This window comes from Tamandua tetradactyla, chromosome 12 (genome assembly GCF_023851605.1).
Source record: "Tamandua tetradactyla isolate mTamTet1 chromosome 12, mTamTet1.pri, whole genome shotgun sequence".
Lineage (NCBI taxonomy): Eukaryota > Metazoa > Chordata > Mammalia > Pilosa > Myrmecophagidae > Tamandua > Tamandua tetradactyla.
The window spans coordinates 53,666,426-53,686,065 of record NC_135338.1 but is presented as its reverse complement, the minus strand read 5'-3'; the positions used below and the strand labels follow the sequence as shown (position 1 = coordinate 53,686,065).

Here is a 19,640-nt window from a genome sequence, read left to right as displayed (position 1 = left end):
ATCCATATATATATGAAGATTTTGTCTAGTTCAGTTATATCTCTGCCTATAAGCCTGGAATATAAAGTAGGCACTCCGTAAATATTTGCTGAATGAATAAATCAGGTTACCTATGCTTCTTATTCTCAGAAGCTTTATAGTCAATCAATGGGCAAGAACTCCACTGCTTTGGATTCTCTTCTATATGAGAACTAATATTACCCCAGAGGTTTCGCACATAGTATTTCACTAGTGCCCTGTCCTCTGAGCTACAAAATTCATTACCTCTTCAATTGTTAATAGCTAGGGGCAAATGGATGCCTGTAAAGATGAATCACAATGAATCTTACCTGTAATTCAGATCTCAGCTGATGTATCTGGCCCATCAGCTTCTGTATTTCATCCCTTTGCATTTCCTTCTCATGACGAAGTTCTTCTAGCTCCATGCTATTAGCAGTACTGCTATCTAGACTTTCAAAACCAGATCCTTCTTTTAAGCTGTTAATCAATTTTTCTTTCGACTATTATAAAAAGAAAAATTATGTTTAAGAAAAGCAGAGATTAGCTTACATGCTGAATATTTTCTATAAAGTAAAAACTAAACCATCATGGAAATATTCCATTTACATTTTCCATCAAAAGAAGTTCATGAATTGTTAAATCCATAGGGATAAAAATACGGTTTAGCTTATTGTACACTGACCTTGAATTTTAGGTCCCAGGACCATAGTATAGTTGAAAACATTTTATTAACAAGATTGTTCTCATGCTTCCTTAAAAAAATATTTTTTCCCTATCACATTCTACTCAACAAATATTTATGGAGCACCTACCTGAGTAGGTTTAACACTATGCCAAATGTTCCATGCAATAAACATAATTTCTCTCCCCTCCAGATAGTACTCTCTGCCTTATAAACTAAAGGGGAAGTTATAAGTATCCAGGAGAAGGTAATAAACACAAGCTGAGAGATATGGTTAGACTATTTGCACAGTTCTGAGGGGTTTCCACTTTTGGGGAAGAGAAGGCTTCACTTGAGAGACAGTATTTATGTTGGCCTTGAAAAATGTCTAGGATTTTAAAAGATGTAGAGAAAACAGACGGAAAAGCATAAAAATGCAAAAGCACAAGGGCCCATAAGAAAGTACTGGGAGACATGGCTCAGACAGTATTTTAGGACCAATGTGTAGGGCTTCAGATGCCTGACTAAAATGTTTTTATTTTGTTTGGTAGGCTAAAAGAAAGAACCAAAATGCAGAGTGGGGACTGATATACCCAGAAGTGCCTTTTAGGAAGGTTATTCTGGCAGTGATGTAAAGCAGAGCTTGGAAAATTACAGCCCACGGGCCATGTCTGCCCATAGACTGTTTTTGTGTGGTCTAAAAGCTAAGAGTGGCTTTTACATTTTCAAAGAATTGTAAAAACAAAACAAAATAAGCAACAAAAAAAGGATAGGTGACAAAGCCTAAAATATTTACTATCTGGTCCTTTTAAGAAAAAGTTTGCCAACTCCTGACATAAAGGATGAGTTGGAAGACGAGATTTGACATGGGAAAATCAGTTTTAAAACTAGGGTAATTCTAGACCAGTAGAAGAAGGACCATCAGCTCTTTGACCTTAGAATATAAATTTTTAAAAGCCACTCTCTCCATCAAAAATAATTTTTCTTTTTTCCAGGTAAGCTTATTGGTGATTTCTATTTTCTTCAAAATTTTCTGTATTTTTCAATAAACATATCATTTATGTAATGTCAAGCTATTTTAAAAACTCAAAGAAGCAAAATTCTCCCACCCCCCATCTCTGTCTAGCTATGTCCTTTCCTCATGTTCATAGTCAAGCTGTCACTGTCTTCATAAAAGCTTCATCTCCCAATTCAGTCTGGAACTGGCCCTTTTGTGCAGTCCCCAGGGACCTTCTAGTTGCCAAATCTAAGAACTCTGTTCACGACTCATCACATTAGAGCGCTGTGTTGTACCTGACTCTTCCCTGCTGAGCTTCCCTGGAAGGTACCAGTCTCTCCTGGGTGTCCTCCAACCTTTGACCATCTCCTTCTAGTATCTTTTCTTTTGAAGGCTCTCTTTCTTTGCCCAAGTCTTAGATGCTGAACTTCAGGACTGTGTTCTTAGACCTCAGCTCTTCCTTCCTCTCAGGATACATACCACTCGTGGGCAATATACTCCCAATTCATATGACTAATGCCCAAACTGCTCTGCTGAGCTTCAGGCCTCTATTTCTAATTGCCTTCCTGACACTCTCACCTCAGTGTCACACCAATTTTGCAAATTCACCATAATTTGTCATAATTTCCCAACTCTAACTTGTTTTCCCTTTTATCATACAGGGGAACATTATTCACACACACTCAAACCAGAACCCTGGGGACCATCCGGATTCTATATGCCTTTTCCCCCTCCCTCCAATTAAATCCTCAAATCTCATACATTCTTACCTTCTACACGTCTCTTACCTATCCCCTCTTTGTCATCCTCTCTGCACAACCTTAGATCAGGCTCTTATTATCTCATCATTATTTCTTAAAATTAGCTCTTTACCATCTACACGCTTTTAATCTTACTATCCTACCCTCATCCCTTCAATTCATTCAACAGCAATTTATCAAATACCTAGTATGGGCCAGACACCAAACTGGGGATATAATAATAAAATAAAGGTCTAATTTTCCTCCAACCTCTGCACTGCTACGACAGCTCTTACACTCAAATCTGATCATACCTCTTAAATTCTTTACCCCCGTTCCTATCACCTATAGGAGAAAATCACAACTCCTTTGTATGGTATACAAAGTCCATTATGATCTGCCTTCTGCTTGGCACTGACTTTCATCTCCTACCTCTTTATCACTAAGTTTATGTTTCAGCAACATGGAACCACTGCAGTCTCCCAAATATGCCATGTTCTCTTAGGCCCTCTTGCTTTGGCACAGGCTGCTCTATCAGGTGTTCTATCTGATGTTTCTTCCCTACCATGAGTCTTCCTACAAATCCTCCAAGTTTCTTTTGATAAAGCATCTCCTCAGTGGAGTCATCTCTGACATTCTCAAGCAGATTTTAAATACTTCTTTTCTCAGTCTCCCACTGTACTGTATCCATCAATAGTTTCATTGTATCCGTGATCTCAACGCTTTCCCCCGAACCGAGCACTCCCTGAAACAAGAGGGCATGTCCCTTGTGTTTTGTATCCTTGGCACCTATCATAGTGTCTAATGAATAGTTGGTGCTGAATAAATACTTGTTAAATAAATTAATAAATTAGAATGACATAAAAAATTAGAAGGGTTTGGAGAAGATAGATATGATTTCACAGAGGTGGAATAAAAAAAGTGTTCATAACCAAAAGGAAATAGGACAAAGGGAAAAGGCGGAGTTGAGAATGGCACTGAGCTTTCAAGCTGTATTTCTAGGAAGGTGGCAATATTTATTGAAAATGGGAAAGAAAAAAAAGAGAAGCTGGTTTAGGGACTGAGGCATCCCAAGTAAAAAGGCAAAGCAGGCTGTTAGAAACTGGTGTCATTCACATGGAGGCAACAGATAGAAGCAGAATGATATGAGAATGCAAAGTAAAACAAAGTAAGAATATCAAAAGAGGGTTTAGCACAGAATTTGAGAAGAGTATTACTCTTTGGATATTGGGAAAAGTGCCCAGCAGAGACAGAAAGAGTCATAAGGTACAATGATGAGCCAAGGTGGTACAAGTGGCATGGAAGACAAGGGAGAAAATGTTCAGGAAGATGGGAAGTTTAACAGTGTCAAATGCTTTACTAAAATCAAGGAAGATGGAAATTAAGAAAACAACAGAGAATATATATTGAGGCCACTGAAGATTTTTAGAAAGACCATTTCAGAAGTTGTAGTAGAAACATATTATATCAAGGAGTTAATGAGTTCTAAAGAAGTGACAGCAGCAGATACAAGTGAAGGCAGCATATACACTACAATTCTGATAAGTCTAATAGTGAAAGGAGAGGGACCAGGACAATGGTTCAAAGTGGGCAAAATATCAAGAAGACTGTTTTTCCTTACGCAGGAGTCCCAAAATCTAGTCTTCTTTCTTCCGCTTCGTAGGCATGTGCTCTTAAGTAAGTGGTGTCAGAAGAAGGCAGCAGAGAAGGATATATAGGGGATACGTAGAAAGAAAGAGGATAGTTTATGGAGAAAGGACTTAAAGGAGATAGCAGATGGTAGAGAAACTATCCTAGAAAAAAATGAAGGGATGTATTTTCCTTCTGTTATGAGGCAAAGGAAAGAAAAGTTGAAAACTACCTTAGATGACTGCAGTCTTCTTTTTTTTTGTATGGGCAGGCACCACGTATCGAACCCAGGTCTCTGGTATGGCAGGCAAGAACTCTGCCTGCTGAGCCACTGTGGCCTGCCTTGCAGTCTTTTTTAATAGAGTAGAAGGGAAGATCACCTTAGAGTTCAATGAGGGGGAAATATAAGCTGGGTGAGGCCTAGACCAGTTGCTCCAAAAGATTCATTAAAGGATCAAAAAGGATGAATATAAAAGCAACTGTGCAACAACAGACAGTATTATCATAGTAATTAAGGTGATAAGTTGAGAATCTGAGGCAGATTGTGGTAGAATGAAAAAAGAAAAAAAGTGGCAAAATTTAGACATTTTATCCTTTTTTTTTTTAACAAAATTTCTGAGTAGAGCAAGATAAGTGAAGTGAGCCAACCCAGCCAAACGTAACAAATCATTTCAAAGGATTTACATGGAGTCTCAACAAAGTGTCTCTCAGTTAACTGCTATGTTTAACATTCAAAAATGTACATTTCATGCTTACTTGGAGTATTCTAGTAGCTTTTTGTTTGTAGTCAATTAATTCCTGTTTAGAGGACTCCAAGTTGGACTTATACATCTTGACTTGCTGCTGTAGCTCATCAACTCTCTTCTTCTCATCTGAGTGTTTTCTTTCTGCTAGAGTAACCACTTCTGCCAAATTCTGACGTTCCACTTCCATTTTATTAAGGCGTGCAGCAAACTCACTCTGAGATAAAATTTTATAAGCATACTTACATCATTTTGCTTTGAAATTTATTTTACAGTCATCTACCATTCAGATATCCTGTGGAATTTATTAACTCAGCCCAACAACACAATCGTGGAAGAAGAAAATCTTCATTTACTAGCAACTGAAGAATGAAAAATTTTAAGTTGCGGTACCCAAATATGGCAATGCATCAAAATCAATTGGGGAGTTTGTTAAAAATGCTTCTAACCAAAGCAAACCTTACCGGATCAGAATTTCCATGACAGGCTTGAGAATCTGTTTTTAAAGAAATTTCCAAACACTTGGTCACTTAGATATTAGATCTACTCTGATATTAGCTGGTTAATGAACAGCTAATATAGAAAGTAGTAGACTTGTCTTCTATAGAAAACAAGTCTACTAGAAAACAAATGGAAGAATGAAGTAAAGAGCTAGATCTTTCCTAATATGATGGCTAAGGTGCTCTCCCTTAGTTCAAGTTATCTAATAAACTAGTTCAATGTCATTTTTTTAGTTTATGAAATGCTTAAACGTAGAAATAAAATGTATCCTCAAATTCCGAGAACTATTTTTTTTACTTTTATTCCTGAAAGCTCCCATCACCAGAAAACTCAGAAGGTGAGGGAGAAGTTAGAAAGATTTTATAGTTACATGCCAGTAATTAAAGCCTACAAACTTTCAATTTAATATCAAAACCTGTTCTGGAGAAAAGGAGCAAGAGAACTACCCATTCATAGGCTAATGTAATTTTTGTTGAGTTGGCCAGTTCCCTGGTTGATTATTTTAAAGTGAAATAAGTGCTTGTGGTCATGAAGGTAGGAAAATGTTCCCCACAGTATATACCTGTGCTGTCCAACATGACAGCCTACAGCCACAAATGGCTACTGAGCATGTGAAATGTGTCTAGTACAAATGCAGAATTGAATTTTTAAGTTTATTCATTTTAATCAATTTAAATTTAAAAACTAATAATTCTGTTATTGGAAAAAATTTTAAAAGTAACACCTTTATTGAGATACAATTTATACATCATAAATTTATTATTTTAAAGTATGCAATTTCAGTGATTCTTAGTATATTCACAAGAGTTGTATAACCATCACCACTATCTAATTCCAGAACATTTTCATCACCCAGAAAGAAACCCATGCTTATTAACAGTCATTCTCCATACTTCCCTCCCCTAGGCCCTGGCAACCAATGAGCTACTTTCTTTACCTATGAATTTACCTATTTTGGACATTTCATATGAAAAGAATCATACAGTAAGTGGCCTTTTCTGTCTGTCTTCTTTCACTGATCCACACTGTAGCACACATCACTACTTCGTTTCTTTTTATGTCTGAACATTATGCTATTATATGAATATACCACATTTGTTTATCCATCTATCAGCTGATAGACATCTGGATTTATTTGCACTTTGTGATTATTATGAATAATGGTGCTATGAACACGCATGTATAAGAAGTTCTTGTATAGGCATGTTTTCACTTTTCTTGGGCATATATCGAGGAATGCAACTGCTAGGACATACGATAGCTCTATACTACACCTTTTTGAGAAACACCTGTAATTGGAAAACTTTTAAATATTGTTTAGAACAAACTGGGTATATGAAATTGCAGATTGTGTGTTTCCAAAAAAAATGCAGTGACTGAACTGAAATGTACTGAAAGTGTAAAATACACATATTTCAAAAAATCAATTTTTCTTTGCAAAAAAAGAAGGTAAACTATATCATTAATAATTTTTAATATATATATATATTTTTACATGGGCAGGCACCAGGAATCGAACCCGGGTCCTCAGGCATGGCAGGCAAGCACTCTTACCTGCTGAGCCACCGTGGCCTGCCCCCCAATAATTTTTAATATTAACTGCATGTTGAACAGATAGTACTTTGGATATACTGGATTAAATATACTAAAATTAAAGAACATCAATATTGTCTAATATTTATTTTTAACTTTTAGGACCAAATTATTTTCATCTGTTGAAATGACAGATCTGGACCAGTGGTTTTCAACCCTGCTGCCCATTAGAATCACTTGTGAATCTTGTGAAAACAAATCAAGAAACAATACCTGGGCTTTATTCCAAATCAGTGTAATCCAACTCCCTAAGTCTGGAGACTGGGCATCAGAAAGTATTAAAAGTATTGTGCAGACAAGGTTGAGAATACTAAACTAGATGCAAAAATCATCTAAGGCTTCAAGAAAGATGGCGGAATAGGAGATGCTATCGCTACCATGGAATAAGTACAGAAAAGGCAGAAAAATGACCAAGGCAGTGATTTCAGGGCATGAGCAGCCAGAGGGGCTTTATTATATAGAGAGGACCTGGATGAAAAAGCACAGAAATTACGACGGAGAGGATGGCGTGAATTTATACAATCGTGACCACCTCTGGGACCGGCTGCTATGTGCCAGTCTGGAGTAGGTGAGGGAGGAGCTGCTACTCCTGCATTCCCATCTCTGCAACCAGATGGGAAGTCAATTCTCAGCTCTGCAGCCAGGAACACCCATATGGGAATTCAGGAATCAATAGACTTATTTTAGTCACACACAGAGAACCTGCTGCATGTTCCTAGTTTGGGGCAAGACTGGGGGGTCCTCCCCATGGGAGGAGAGGGGGACACAGAGTATAGTAGAGCCAATCTGACAACTAGCAGGCAAGAGAAACATTCTATGTTCTGTTGCCTGTATCCTTTATGGAAAACCACAGCGTTCATGGTGTGCAGGGTGGTGAGGTAGGGACAAGGGAGAGAACTACACCGAAGCACCAAGAGCTCCCCTACTCCCACTCCAGTGGCCTGCAGGCAGAAGGTGGGCAAGGATCTTGCAGACCAACTAGCAGAGCACTTCTGAGCTGGCTGAGGGCTGGGGAAGGTGAAATTTGCAATTGCACAGGTCTGGGTTTTTCCACTGGGAAGGTTGGAAATCATCAGACCCACCATACTTTCAAGCAGATTCCCTGTGGAAGTGCAAAGCACCTACCCATCCACCCCAGGTGCAACATGGAGACTGCTCCATTGACTAGATTTCCACCTGGTTTGAACCCCACCCACCTGACTGTAGCAGAAAGGGAAAAGTGGGCTCGAGGGGAAGAGGTGGCCCAATAGTGCCATCTGCTAGGAAGACAGGGAAAGTGCACCCTGGCAAACTGCTGTTATGCTAAATCTCCTAAAGACTTACATCTTCTGTGGGAGGCCTTGGCCTTGAGCAGACTCAGAATTACTGATAAACCAAATGTCAAAGGAGACCTTCAATGCAAACCCAAGCAACTATAAAATCTTGGATGACTAAGAGAAATCAATTTTCAAAAGACTCTTATCAAGATAATCAAACGCAAAGAAATCAACAGAAAATCACAAAGCACATGAAGATGCAAGAAGATATTGTCAAGCCAAATGACCAAGTTAAAAAGCCAGAGGAGACACAGAATTTGGAACAACTAATCAAAGAACATACACATCTCCAAAATAACTTGAATAGGTTGGTCAAAGATATAAAGGACATCAAGAAGACACTAGATGAGCATAAAGAAGAATTAGAAAGAGATAATAGAAAAATAGCATATCTTATGGAAATGAAAGCTACTGCAGATCAAATTTAAAATATACTAGAGACACACAACAGTAAATTCAAAGAAGCAGAAGAAAGAATAAATGAACGAGAGGACAGGGCAATTGAATGTAAGTGCACAAAAGAACAAAGTAAAAAAAGGTGCAAAAATTTGAATTGGATCTCAGGGAAATGATGGATAGCATGAAGCACACAAATAAAGAATCACTGATATTTCAGAAGGAGAAAAGAGCTAGGAACAGTAACTGATGAGGTAAACGGGAAAAACTTCCCAACCCTCACAAAAGACATAAATATGCAAATCAGAGAAGCCCAACAAGCTCCATACAGAATAAATCCAGAAAGACCCCACTCTAAGACACATATTAATCAGACTGTCAAATGCTGAAGGAGAAAGTCCTGAGAGCAGCAAAAGGATTTACCATGTACAAGGGAAGCCACATAAGACTAAGTACTGACAACTCAACAGGCACCATGGAGGCAAGAAGACAGTGATATGACATATTTAAGATTCTGAAAGAGAAAAAATGTCAGCCAAGAATCCTTTATACAGCAAAGCTATCCTTTAAAAGTGAGGGAGAATTTAAAATCTTCACAGACAAATGCTGAGAAAATACATTACAAGAGACCTGCCCTGAAAGAATTACTAAAGGGAGTTCTGTTGGCTAATAAAAGACAGGAAAAAAAGGTCTGGAGAATGGCACATAATTGAGTAGTATTATTAAGGATAACTTAAAGAATAAAAAAAGAGAAAGGGAAAAAAATAGATCTGATAAATAAAAACCAAAGATAATTGGTTCAATTCAAGTATTCCCTTTACAATAATAACTTAGAATGTGAATGGAGTAAGCTCTCAAATTAAAAGATATAGATTGGCAGAATGGATTTAAAAGTATGATCCATCTATATGCTGTTTACAAGAGACTCATCTTAGACCCAAGGATACAAATAGATTGAAAGTGAAAGGTCAGAAAAAAGTATTCCACTCAAGCTGTATCCAAGAAAAAAGCAGGGGTAGCTATAATAATATCAGACAAAATAGACTTTAAATTCAAAGACATCACCAAAGACAAGGAAGAACACTATATGTTAATAACAGGGACAATTCACCAAAAAGAAATAACAATCATAAATGTTATACACCCAATCAAGGAGCTCCAAAGTAGATGAGGCAAACATTGGTAAAACTGAAGGGAGCAACAGACATTTCTACAATAATAGTGGGAGACGTCAATATATCACTTTCTTCTATAGACGGAACAACCAGACAAGATCAATAAGGAAAGAGAGAACCTAAACTATGTGATAAATGAATTAGACCTAACAGACATATATATATATATATATTTTTTTTTTGTATCCTGTGCCAGTTTGAATCTGTTGTGTACTCCAGAAAAGCCATGTCCTTTAATCCTCATTCCATATTGCTGGGTGGGAGCTTTTTATTTCTTTTCTTTTTTGAATGGGCAGGCTCCAGGAATTGAACCCAGGTCTCTGGCATGGCAGGCAAGATTTCTGCCACTAAGCCGCCTGGAGATTTTTGATTATCCGTGGAGAAGTGACCACCCAATTGTGGGTGGTAACTTTTGATTAGATGGTTTCCATGGAGGTGTGTCTCCACCCATTCAAGGTGGGGTTTCCTTATTGAAGCACTTTAAGAGAGATCCATTTTGGAAAAATTTTCAGCGCCTACGTAGCCAGTGACCTTTGGAGATTAAGAAGGAAATCCCCACCTAGGGGGAACTTAATGAAACAAAGAAGTCTGGAGAGAAAGTGGGCAGATGTTGCCATGTTTGCCATGTGCCTTTCCAGTTGAGAAAGAAACCCTGAATGTCATCGGCCTTCTTGAACAAAGGTGTCTTTCCTGGATGCCTGAGATTGGACATTTCCATAGCCATGCTTTAATCTGGACATTTTCACAGCCTCAGAACATATAAACCTACAGTTAAATAAATTCCCCTTTTAAAAAGCTGTTCCATTTCTGGTTTATCGCATTCCAGTAGAACACATTCCAAAACACAAGGATATACATTTTTCTCTAGTGCTCATGGAATGTTCTCCAGGAAAGATCATAAGCTGGGACATAAAACAGGTTTCAGTAAGTTTTAAAAGACTGAAATTATTCAAAGCACTTTCTTTAATCATAATGGAATGAAGCTGAAAATTAATAATCACCAAAGAAACAGAACCTTCACAAATAAATGGAGATTAAACAACACACTCTTTTTTTTTTTTTTTTTTTTAGAAATCATACCATTCTACATATGCACTCAGTAATTCTTAACATCATCACATAGATGCATGATCATTGTTTCTTAGTACATTTGCATCAGTTTAGAGGAACTAGCAACACAACAGAAAAAGATATAAAATGTCAATATAAAGAAAAGAAATAAAAGTAGTAGTAATAGTAAAAAACAACAACAACAAACAAACCAACAAGCAAACAAAAACAAAAAAAAACCCTATAGCTCAGATGCAGCTTCATTCAGTATTTTAACATGATTACTTTACAATTAGGTATTATTGTGCTGTCCATTTTTGAGTTTTTGTATCTAGTCCTGTTGCACAATCTGTATCCCTTCAGCTTCAATTACCCATTGTCTTACCCTGTTTCTAACTCCTGCTGAACTCTGTTACCAATGACATATTTCAAGTTTATTCTCGAATGTCCGTTCACAACAGTGGGACCATACAGTATTTGTCCTTTAGTTTTTGGCTGGATTCACTCAGCATAATATTCTCTAGGTCCATCCATGTTATTACATGGTTCACAAGTTTATCTTGTCTTAAAGCTGCATAATATTCCATCGTATGTATATACCACAGTTTGTTTAGCCACTCTTCTGTTGATGGAGATTTTGGCTGTTTCCATCTCTTTGCAATTGTAAATAACGCTGCTATAAACATTGGTGTGCAACGAAGCTGGAGGTCTCGCGCTGCCTGACTTTAAGGCATATTATGAAACAACACACTCTTAAACAACGAGTGAGTCAAAGAAGAAATTGCAAGAGAAATCAGTAAACATGTGACTGATATGAAAACTAGAATACAACATTTCAAAACCTATGGGATGCAGCAAAGGTGGTGCTAAGAGGGAAATTTATAGCTCTAAATGCATAAATTAAAAAGGAAGAAAGAACTGAAACAAAATACCTAACTGAACAACTGACGAAATTAGAGAAAGAACAGCAAACAAGTCCTAAAACAAGCAGAAGAAAAGAAGCAAAGCAGAAATAAATGAACTAGAAAACAAAACCAACAGAGAAAATCAATACTACCAAAAGTTAGTTTTTTGGGAACAGCAACAAGATTGACAAACCCTTAGCTAGACTGACAAAATCCAAGAGAGAAGATGCAAACAAACAAAATTAGAAATATAAATGGGATAATTACTATGGATCCCAAAGAAATAAAAAAAATAAGAGGATACTATAAACAACTATATACCAACAAATGAGACAACTTAGAGGAATCTATAGATTCAAAATAAATAAACAGACAAACAGAGATTCAAGTGCTAGAAAAAATGTGGAGAGAGAGGTAAACCTATTCAATGTTGGTAGAGTAGCAGAATGGTGAAGCCCCTCCACAGAATAATGTAGTGGATCCATAGGAGGCTAAATAGGGTTGCCATACAATAAGACAATACTGTTACTAGGAATATACTTGGAAGAACTGAAAGCAGGGACTCATAGAGACATTTTTCACATTGATGTTTATGGCAGCATTATTCATAATACCTAATGGACAGAGGTGGCTGAAGAGTACATCATTGAGAAGCAGAAGGGCGAACTGTCATATACATATATGATGGAATATTGTGTGGCTACAGAAAGGAACAAAGTCGTGAGGCATGCAACGAGATGAGTGGACCTTGAAGACATTATGTTGAGCAAAATAAGCCAGAAACAAAAGGACAAATATTGTATGGTCTCTTCTAGAAAATACTTCTAAGAAAATCAGGGCCTAGATAATAAGCTATTACAGCAGTCACAATTATTCCTGAGCTTTAAATGTAATTTCTAAATTCTGAGATGCTGTGCTCTATGTGATAACCTGGTATTTCCCTGGAACTTTGGGTACCTGTGTGACGCCTATGACTCAGAGTTAGAGTTCTGCAACTCTAAAACTCAGCATTACTCCATACAGCAACTGTTAAAGAAGCCAAAAAGAGATCACATTTCAATTAGAGATAAGAATGAAGCTGATCTGGTTGGGATTAAAGTAAATCAGAATACAAGATAAAGGCTGATATTGTCTGTATTTTAGAACCCTCACCTTTAGTGTGAGATCAAAGGAAGGAAAGGCTATTTTGTTCAAAACTTAAATCTCCTACAGCACACAATCTAACTTAACCTGCCTAGCCAGTTTATTTCAACAACTTAAATGCATAGAGCCTAGAATAGGCAATCAGATCTTGTAATTCTGTATAGTTTAATGTAATACCATGATACATTCCAGCCTATCTTGTGCAGATAATTAAAAAGAATAGGTAAAATCCCTTATGCACTGGAGAAAAAATATGGAAGATTAAACTTTCCCACCTGCGAAATTCCTGATACTCTCTCAATCATTAGGGACTCCCAAGTTAACAAACCAAGCTCTCACTTTTTAGGCTTGCTCTTAAGAAACTTCTAGGTAGTGAAGCTAATCCTACCCAAGATTATGCCTAAGAGTCATCCCTAGAGAATCTCTTTTGTTGCTCAGACGTGGTTTCACTCTAAGCCCAACTCGGCAAGTAAACTCATTACCCTCCCCCCTACTTGGGGCATGACTTCTCAGGGTGTAAGTCTCCCTAGCAACATGGGACATGACTCCCAGGGTTGAGCCTGGCCCTGGCATCATGGGATTCACAATGTCTTCCTGACCAATAGGGGGAAAAGAAATGTAACAAAAAAGGTATTAGTGGCTAAGAGATTTCAAATAGAGTCAAGAGGACATTCTGGAGGTTACTCTTATGCAGGCTTCAGTTAGATATTGCAAATTGCCACAGTACGCCAAGTCCCAATTATCAGTATTCCTGAAAACTCTAAAGAATATCCAGGGCTCTATCTGAGGCTCTATAAAAGTTTCACTCACTAAATTTGTTTTCTAGAAACTTAAAATCTCCAGATTGTTCCTATGCCAGATAAGTCCTGAAACTCAGAGGTATCAGTCTCTACAAAAACATGCATTAGCTGCATGCTCCTACCCCATAATATCCACACCCCTTTTCATCATGAAGAAATTAGAACAATCATTGTCCAAATATTTCTGAAGATTGGGAGAAGGATCAAATGAGAGGGAGGAGTTGTAACACAGAAGGCAGGATTTTACAAATGACTGTGACTACTGAATCATTATATTGATATTTTTTGTACTAGTTAGGCTTAGGTGTCAACTTGGCCAGGTTATGGTGGCCAACTGTTCCATTGCTGTGGGTTTACATCATCTGCATGTGAATTTCATCTATGGCTGCTTATATCTGCAGTCAGTTAAGGGGAATGCCTTCCGCAATAAAGCCTAAAAGGAGAGGTCAGAATAGAGAAAAACAGCTCAGTATAGCTCCAAGAACCACAGCACAGCACAGCACAGCACAGCACAGCACAAAGCTGCTCAGACTCAGAGCTGGCTCAGACCTAGACATTTGAGATGTAGAAAGGGGAAAGCTGTTTGAACCCAGAAACCAGAAGAGGCCCAGCACATGTGCCTTCCCAAATTAGTACATTTCTAACTAAATAAATCTCCTTTATAAAAGCCAATCCATCTCTGGTGTATTGTGTTCCAGAGCCTTAGCCAATCAAAATATTTCTTGTTAATCTCTAGTGTATTAGAAAAACTAGATGGAAATACCTGAAACTGTGGAACTGTAACCTATACCGTACTTTGAAATTTGCTCTATAACTTCTTGGTAAACTGCACTTAAATTTATCACTTTTCTGCAAATATGTTATTATATTAGTTTGTTAAATCTGCTGGAGTCTAATATACCAGAAATGGAATGGCTTTTAAAAAGGGAATTTATTAAGTTGTAAATTTACAGTTCTAAAGCCATAACAATGTCCAACCTAAGGCATCCAGGGAGATGCCTTGACTCAAGAAAGGTCGATGGGTCCAGAACACCTCTATCAGCTGGAAAGGCATGTAGCCGGCATCTGCTGGGCTCTCTGGCTTCTGGTTTCAAACAGCTTCCCCAGGGGTATTTACATTCTACATCTCCAAACGTGTAGGTCTCATGTTGGCTCTGTTAGCTCTGTCATTTCTGAGGTTTCTTCAAAATGTTTCCCCTTTTAAAGGCTCAAGTAAGCTAATTAAGACCCACCTCATATGGGAAGAGCCACATCTCCATCTAATCAAAAGGTCTCATCCATAGTTGGGTGTGTCACATCTCCATGGAAATAACCCAAACAAAAGGTTTCCACCCTAAACTAGAGGCTTGGTACCACAAGATTGGATCAGAATTAAAACACGGCTTTTCTGGGGTACATAATAGTTTCAAACTGGCAAAGTTACATTTCACAATAAAAATTTTTTTTAAAGTCATCTAAGAGTAAAACTCTAAATAATATTATGCCAATTTTCTTTTGAATGAAATGAATCAAATTAAACTGTAATCATGAAAAGTTTAAAGAAAAATAATTAACACGCATTTAATTAAAATAAAGTTAAAAATGTATCTCTCTAACGAAAATTAACAATTTTAATTGCATCTCAATACATAAAATTAAGAGAGCCAACAGAACCAACAGAGCCCACACAGCCAGAGACCTTTGGAGATGCATAAAGAAAACGCCCCTGGGGAAGCCACTGAAGAAGCCTGGAGAGAAAGCTAGCAGATATCAGCATGTGCCTTTCCAGCTGAGAGAGAAAGCCTGAATCTCATCGTCCTCCTTGAACCAAGGTATGTATCCCTGGATGCCTTATTTGGACATTTTTACAGCCTTGCCTTAATTTGAACATTTTCACAGTAAACTTGCAACTTAATAAATTCCCCCTTTTAAAAGCTAAATAAAAAATTAATTTAATTAAATAAATTTAGTAAGGATCAAGCTAAATTTTAAATATCTGATTTGTGTCACAGAAACAGAATATTTTCTGAAATGCATTGCAGAGTTTTATTAAGGAGTGAGTGTGTTATAAATATATTCTTCCTTGTCCAGAACAAATAAACAATGTTCTCCCTCATTCTGACCTGCATTTGTTTATAGCTCTCCTGCTCTCTCTTCAGAGTGGCATCTGCTTCATGTAATCGCTCCTGAAGAGTTTGCAAAGCTTGATTCTGTAGGCTACTTCCTTCATTGTGATCCTGCATTATTCTAAAAGAAAACACATTATGTAAAAATCACTCATTTCTACTAGTGTAAAGGCGCAAGTAAGAGATAAGGCAGAATAGTTTTTAAAGCAATGACTTGTTAGCTATCACAAAAAAGATGGTTAACTCACAGCTGATATATCACTTTTCTTTGTTAAGAGGACGCGATGTATATATTTTTTTAAACTTTTTTATTAATTAAAAAAAATTAACAAATAAAACATTAAGATATCATTCCATTCTACATATACAATCAGTAATTCTTTTTTTTTTTTTTTTTTAAAGAGAGAGGGAGGAAAGGAAGGAAAGACAGAGAAGGAAGGAAGGATGGAAGGAAGGAAGGGAGGAAGAACGGGAAACATTTTTAAACATTTTCTTGTTTTTTATTATATTTTGTTTGTTTGCTTGTTTTTTACATGGGCTGGGGCCGGGAATCGAACCGGGGTCCTCCGGCACGGCAGGCAAGCACTCTTGTCCGCTGAGCCACCGCGGCCCGCCCCACAATCAGTAATTCTTAATATCATCACATAGTTGCATATGCGATGTATATTTTTATTGATTTTTTTTTTTTTTTTTTTTGGGAATTGAACCCAGGTCTCCCGCATGGAGCATTCTACCACTGAACAACCCGGGCACCCCATGTGATGTATATTTTTAGACATCTGAATATAAACACACACCATGTTTTGTTAAACACCGAAAGACACTAGGTTCTTCAAATGTTATATTTAAATTCTAAATTTACTAAAATGTATCTCAAGGTTCAAATAATAAATCAATTTTTTTAATTACACAGATTTTTAACACTACCAAGATGTAAAAATGTCCTCTTATAGATTTCCAAAAGCTAATTTTTTCATAAAGATATACTAAGTTTACCATTACTTACATTAGAAAGAGAGAATCATTCTAGCCCATTTTTCAATATTAATAGAAATAGCTACCGTGATTTTTCACTCTGTAAGGCTTCTAATGCTTCTGTGCGAGTATTCAGTAGTTGATCAGCTTCCTGTAATCTCACTTTCAATACAGCTAGCTGGGAATCCTTGGCAGCCAGTGCTTCAGTCAGGTCGTCTACTTGGGCTCGAAGTTCTCGGGTTATTCGATCACTCTTTGAATGGTCAACATTCCACTTTTCAACTCTTGCTCTTGCTTTGTTTAATTCTACAAAAAATTAAATTTTTCTATACAAGCAATACCAAACACATCTTTCCTGAGGCACACACAGATTCTCCTTTAAGTTTCTTTAGTACTTTATTCGGTGCCAAAATTAGGAGCTTTGCATCTTCAATGTTTTGCCCCAAATGGGATGCCCATTTTTAAAGGCCAATATTAATATCTATAATACAGTTAATAGGTAGGGAAGAGGTATCTTTCCTACACTAGCTGCTCTTCCACAAACACTGTTTTTTCTAAACATATATCATAAAGCAATTGGGAACCCTAATTTGTAGGTAGCAGAATTAACATCAAAATGGTAAGTGGATCTGTGGAGATCTGCTACAGATAGAGGAGATAATGCAAATCCAAACGTAAATCCCTTCATCCAAGACAGACCAAAACAAAAAAAAACAAAGCCCAAAGATAAAGACACAAGAAAATCCATTTCTTCTAATGACTGTTACAAAATGTAAAGTTATTCTCTTAACCAATTTGAAATACACTGACTAGCATTTCCACCCTTTTCCTATATCAAATGTAATTACAGTTTGCCACCAAACATTTTTTTTTTAACTGTGAAGCAAACTTCACAGAGTCTCAGGAGCTCTATTTCTATGTTCAAATTTGTCTGGGTAAAGTGAAGCTTTTTCTCCAGTTAAGTTAGTCTGACTAGTTTTATAATTATTTTCCTATTCCATGCTTCTGAGCCTCCATGTGCATTCTGTAAAACTTTCCACACCATCCCCTGCATCCTTTCTAATTATCCCAAGGAACCAAGGCAGAGATTTCTTCCATTTTATCCTTAGCCACACTTAAAATAACATTCACAACTTTCCCTGTCACTACTTCCGCTATGGGATTACTTCCTTTTGAATCACCCACCTCTGAGGAACTCTGATGTTCTTCTCCTCCAGGGTCCCCCCTCAGGGCAGTTTCAGAGTGCACTACTGAAACTGTATCCATGAAAATGTTATATCCCAGAGTAGTACAACACTGAGAATTTACCAACTAGCACCCACTATGTGTTTAATCCAATTTTTGGCTCACAGAACATTTTCCCTTGGATGGTCAGTGAAAACACATCAAACAAACCAGATTACTAATGTTCTGTTCCTCTCAGTTCTTAAAATTCTGTGGTTTTTAAAAAACGACCAAACAAATCAAAGTTCTATGTTTCAGTTTGGTGGGAAGTTGACTGGTTCCCTTTCCCAATCTGGACCCCTCGTTCGTATAAAAATACCATTTTACATGCCACATCTAAAATATTTCTAATATTCTGGGTGTAAACTTTCTAGTCTATTTTTGAAATGTTAAATTCATATTCCTGAAATGTTTATTTTATTTTTATTTATTTTTTACTTTTTTTTAGTTTTTGCTTTTCCTTAATCCTGAAATTTTAAAATATGGTTCTACCTTCTTGAGTTTCCTTGGATCTCTGAAGTAAAGAGGCCATTTCTTGATTTAAAGATTGAACTTCATTCCTCAGCAGCTGATTCTCCAGTCGAAGATTAGATAGCTCATGTGACATGCCACCATCCTTAGATGCTGGGTTATCATCAGCACAGGTAGCATTTAATGATGCATTTTCTTCTGAAGAATCCTTTTGGGCTTCAGGACCAGAATGTGAATTATTAGAGGCTTCTGTAAAAAAGGAATACATAATCACTGCATTGGCATGCTCAACATGTATGCATTAGTAGCTTACTTGGCTAGAATGCTTTTTGGCTCAAGTAGATGTCTGTAGCCAAAATATCATAAAAAGGAAATAAATTCACAATAGACTTCCCTCTGATGAAATTTCATTCTCATACACAGAATCTTTAGACCTCTAAAGACCCTCAAAGTCAGGATACACTAAATGAATGATGATAAAAAAAATTAGATAAAACATTTCAATTTTAGGAAGAGAAAACCAGAGATAATTTGAGCAGCTAGGTTCAGGAAATGAGGAGCAAGTTTGAATTGTTTTGGGAAAAAAGAGTGGAATCTAAATACTGCAAAAAAGACTGTGGAAGGCAAAAAAAACTGTGGAATTCAAGCCAAAGAGAACAAGAACAGGCCAGAGCAATTTGTTACATACCAAACTGGAATTCAAAATACTTCAGCCAAAAAGGTATAGCATCAACTAACTCAGGTTCATCTTGTTTTTAATTCGTTACTAAAAGTAATGCAAAATATAGACTGCTGACTTATTCTTAAAAAGTAAAGTATATGCTCAAAACTTGAACAATTTTTAAATGATAAAAGTAATAAACAGTAACTGTATGAGCAAAAGACTTGAATACACACTTCACAAGGGAAGACATATGTTCAGAAGACTCATGAAAAAATCATCAACATCTTTAGACATCAGAGAAATGCAAATTAAAGCCATAATGAGAACAAATACACATCATTAAAAATGGCTACAATTAGAAATGTAGGTAAGGACATAGAGCAACTAGAACTTTCATACATTGCTAGAGGGAGTATAAAATGGTACAACCACTGTGGAAATTAGATTTCAGTTTCTTATGCAATTAAACATGTACCTACCTTATGACTCAGCAATTCCAGGCCTAATGTTTGAGAGAAATGAAAACATCTTCCAATAAAATGACTAGTACAA

The 19,640-nt window shown here is 36.9% G+C and overlaps 1 protein-coding gene across 4 annotated transcripts in view; it reads right to left on the bottom strand.

Annotated features, from left to right (window-relative positions):
• GOLGA5 (golgin A5) overlaps positions 1-19,640 on the bottom strand; it is a 47,192-nt gene that overhangs the window by 17,970 nt on the left and 9,582 nt on the right. For 2 of the 4 annotated variants that reach the window (XM_077123396.1, XM_077123398.1), the window contains exons 3-7: positions 18,446-18,673; positions 16,816-17,035; positions 15,752-15,875; positions 4,784-4,987; positions 330-500 (exon numbers count right to left, since the gene is read on the bottom strand). In XM_077123396.1, coding sequence (XP_076979511.1) covers positions 330-500; positions 4,784-4,987; positions 15,752-15,875; positions 16,816-17,035; positions 18,446-18,673 — 947 coding nt within the window. The remainder of the gene's footprint in view (positions 1-329; positions 501-4,783; positions 4,988-15,751; positions 15,876-16,815; positions 17,036-18,445; positions 18,674-19,640) is intronic. The other 2 variants (XM_077123397.1, XM_077123399.1) reach the window with 2 other exon arrangements.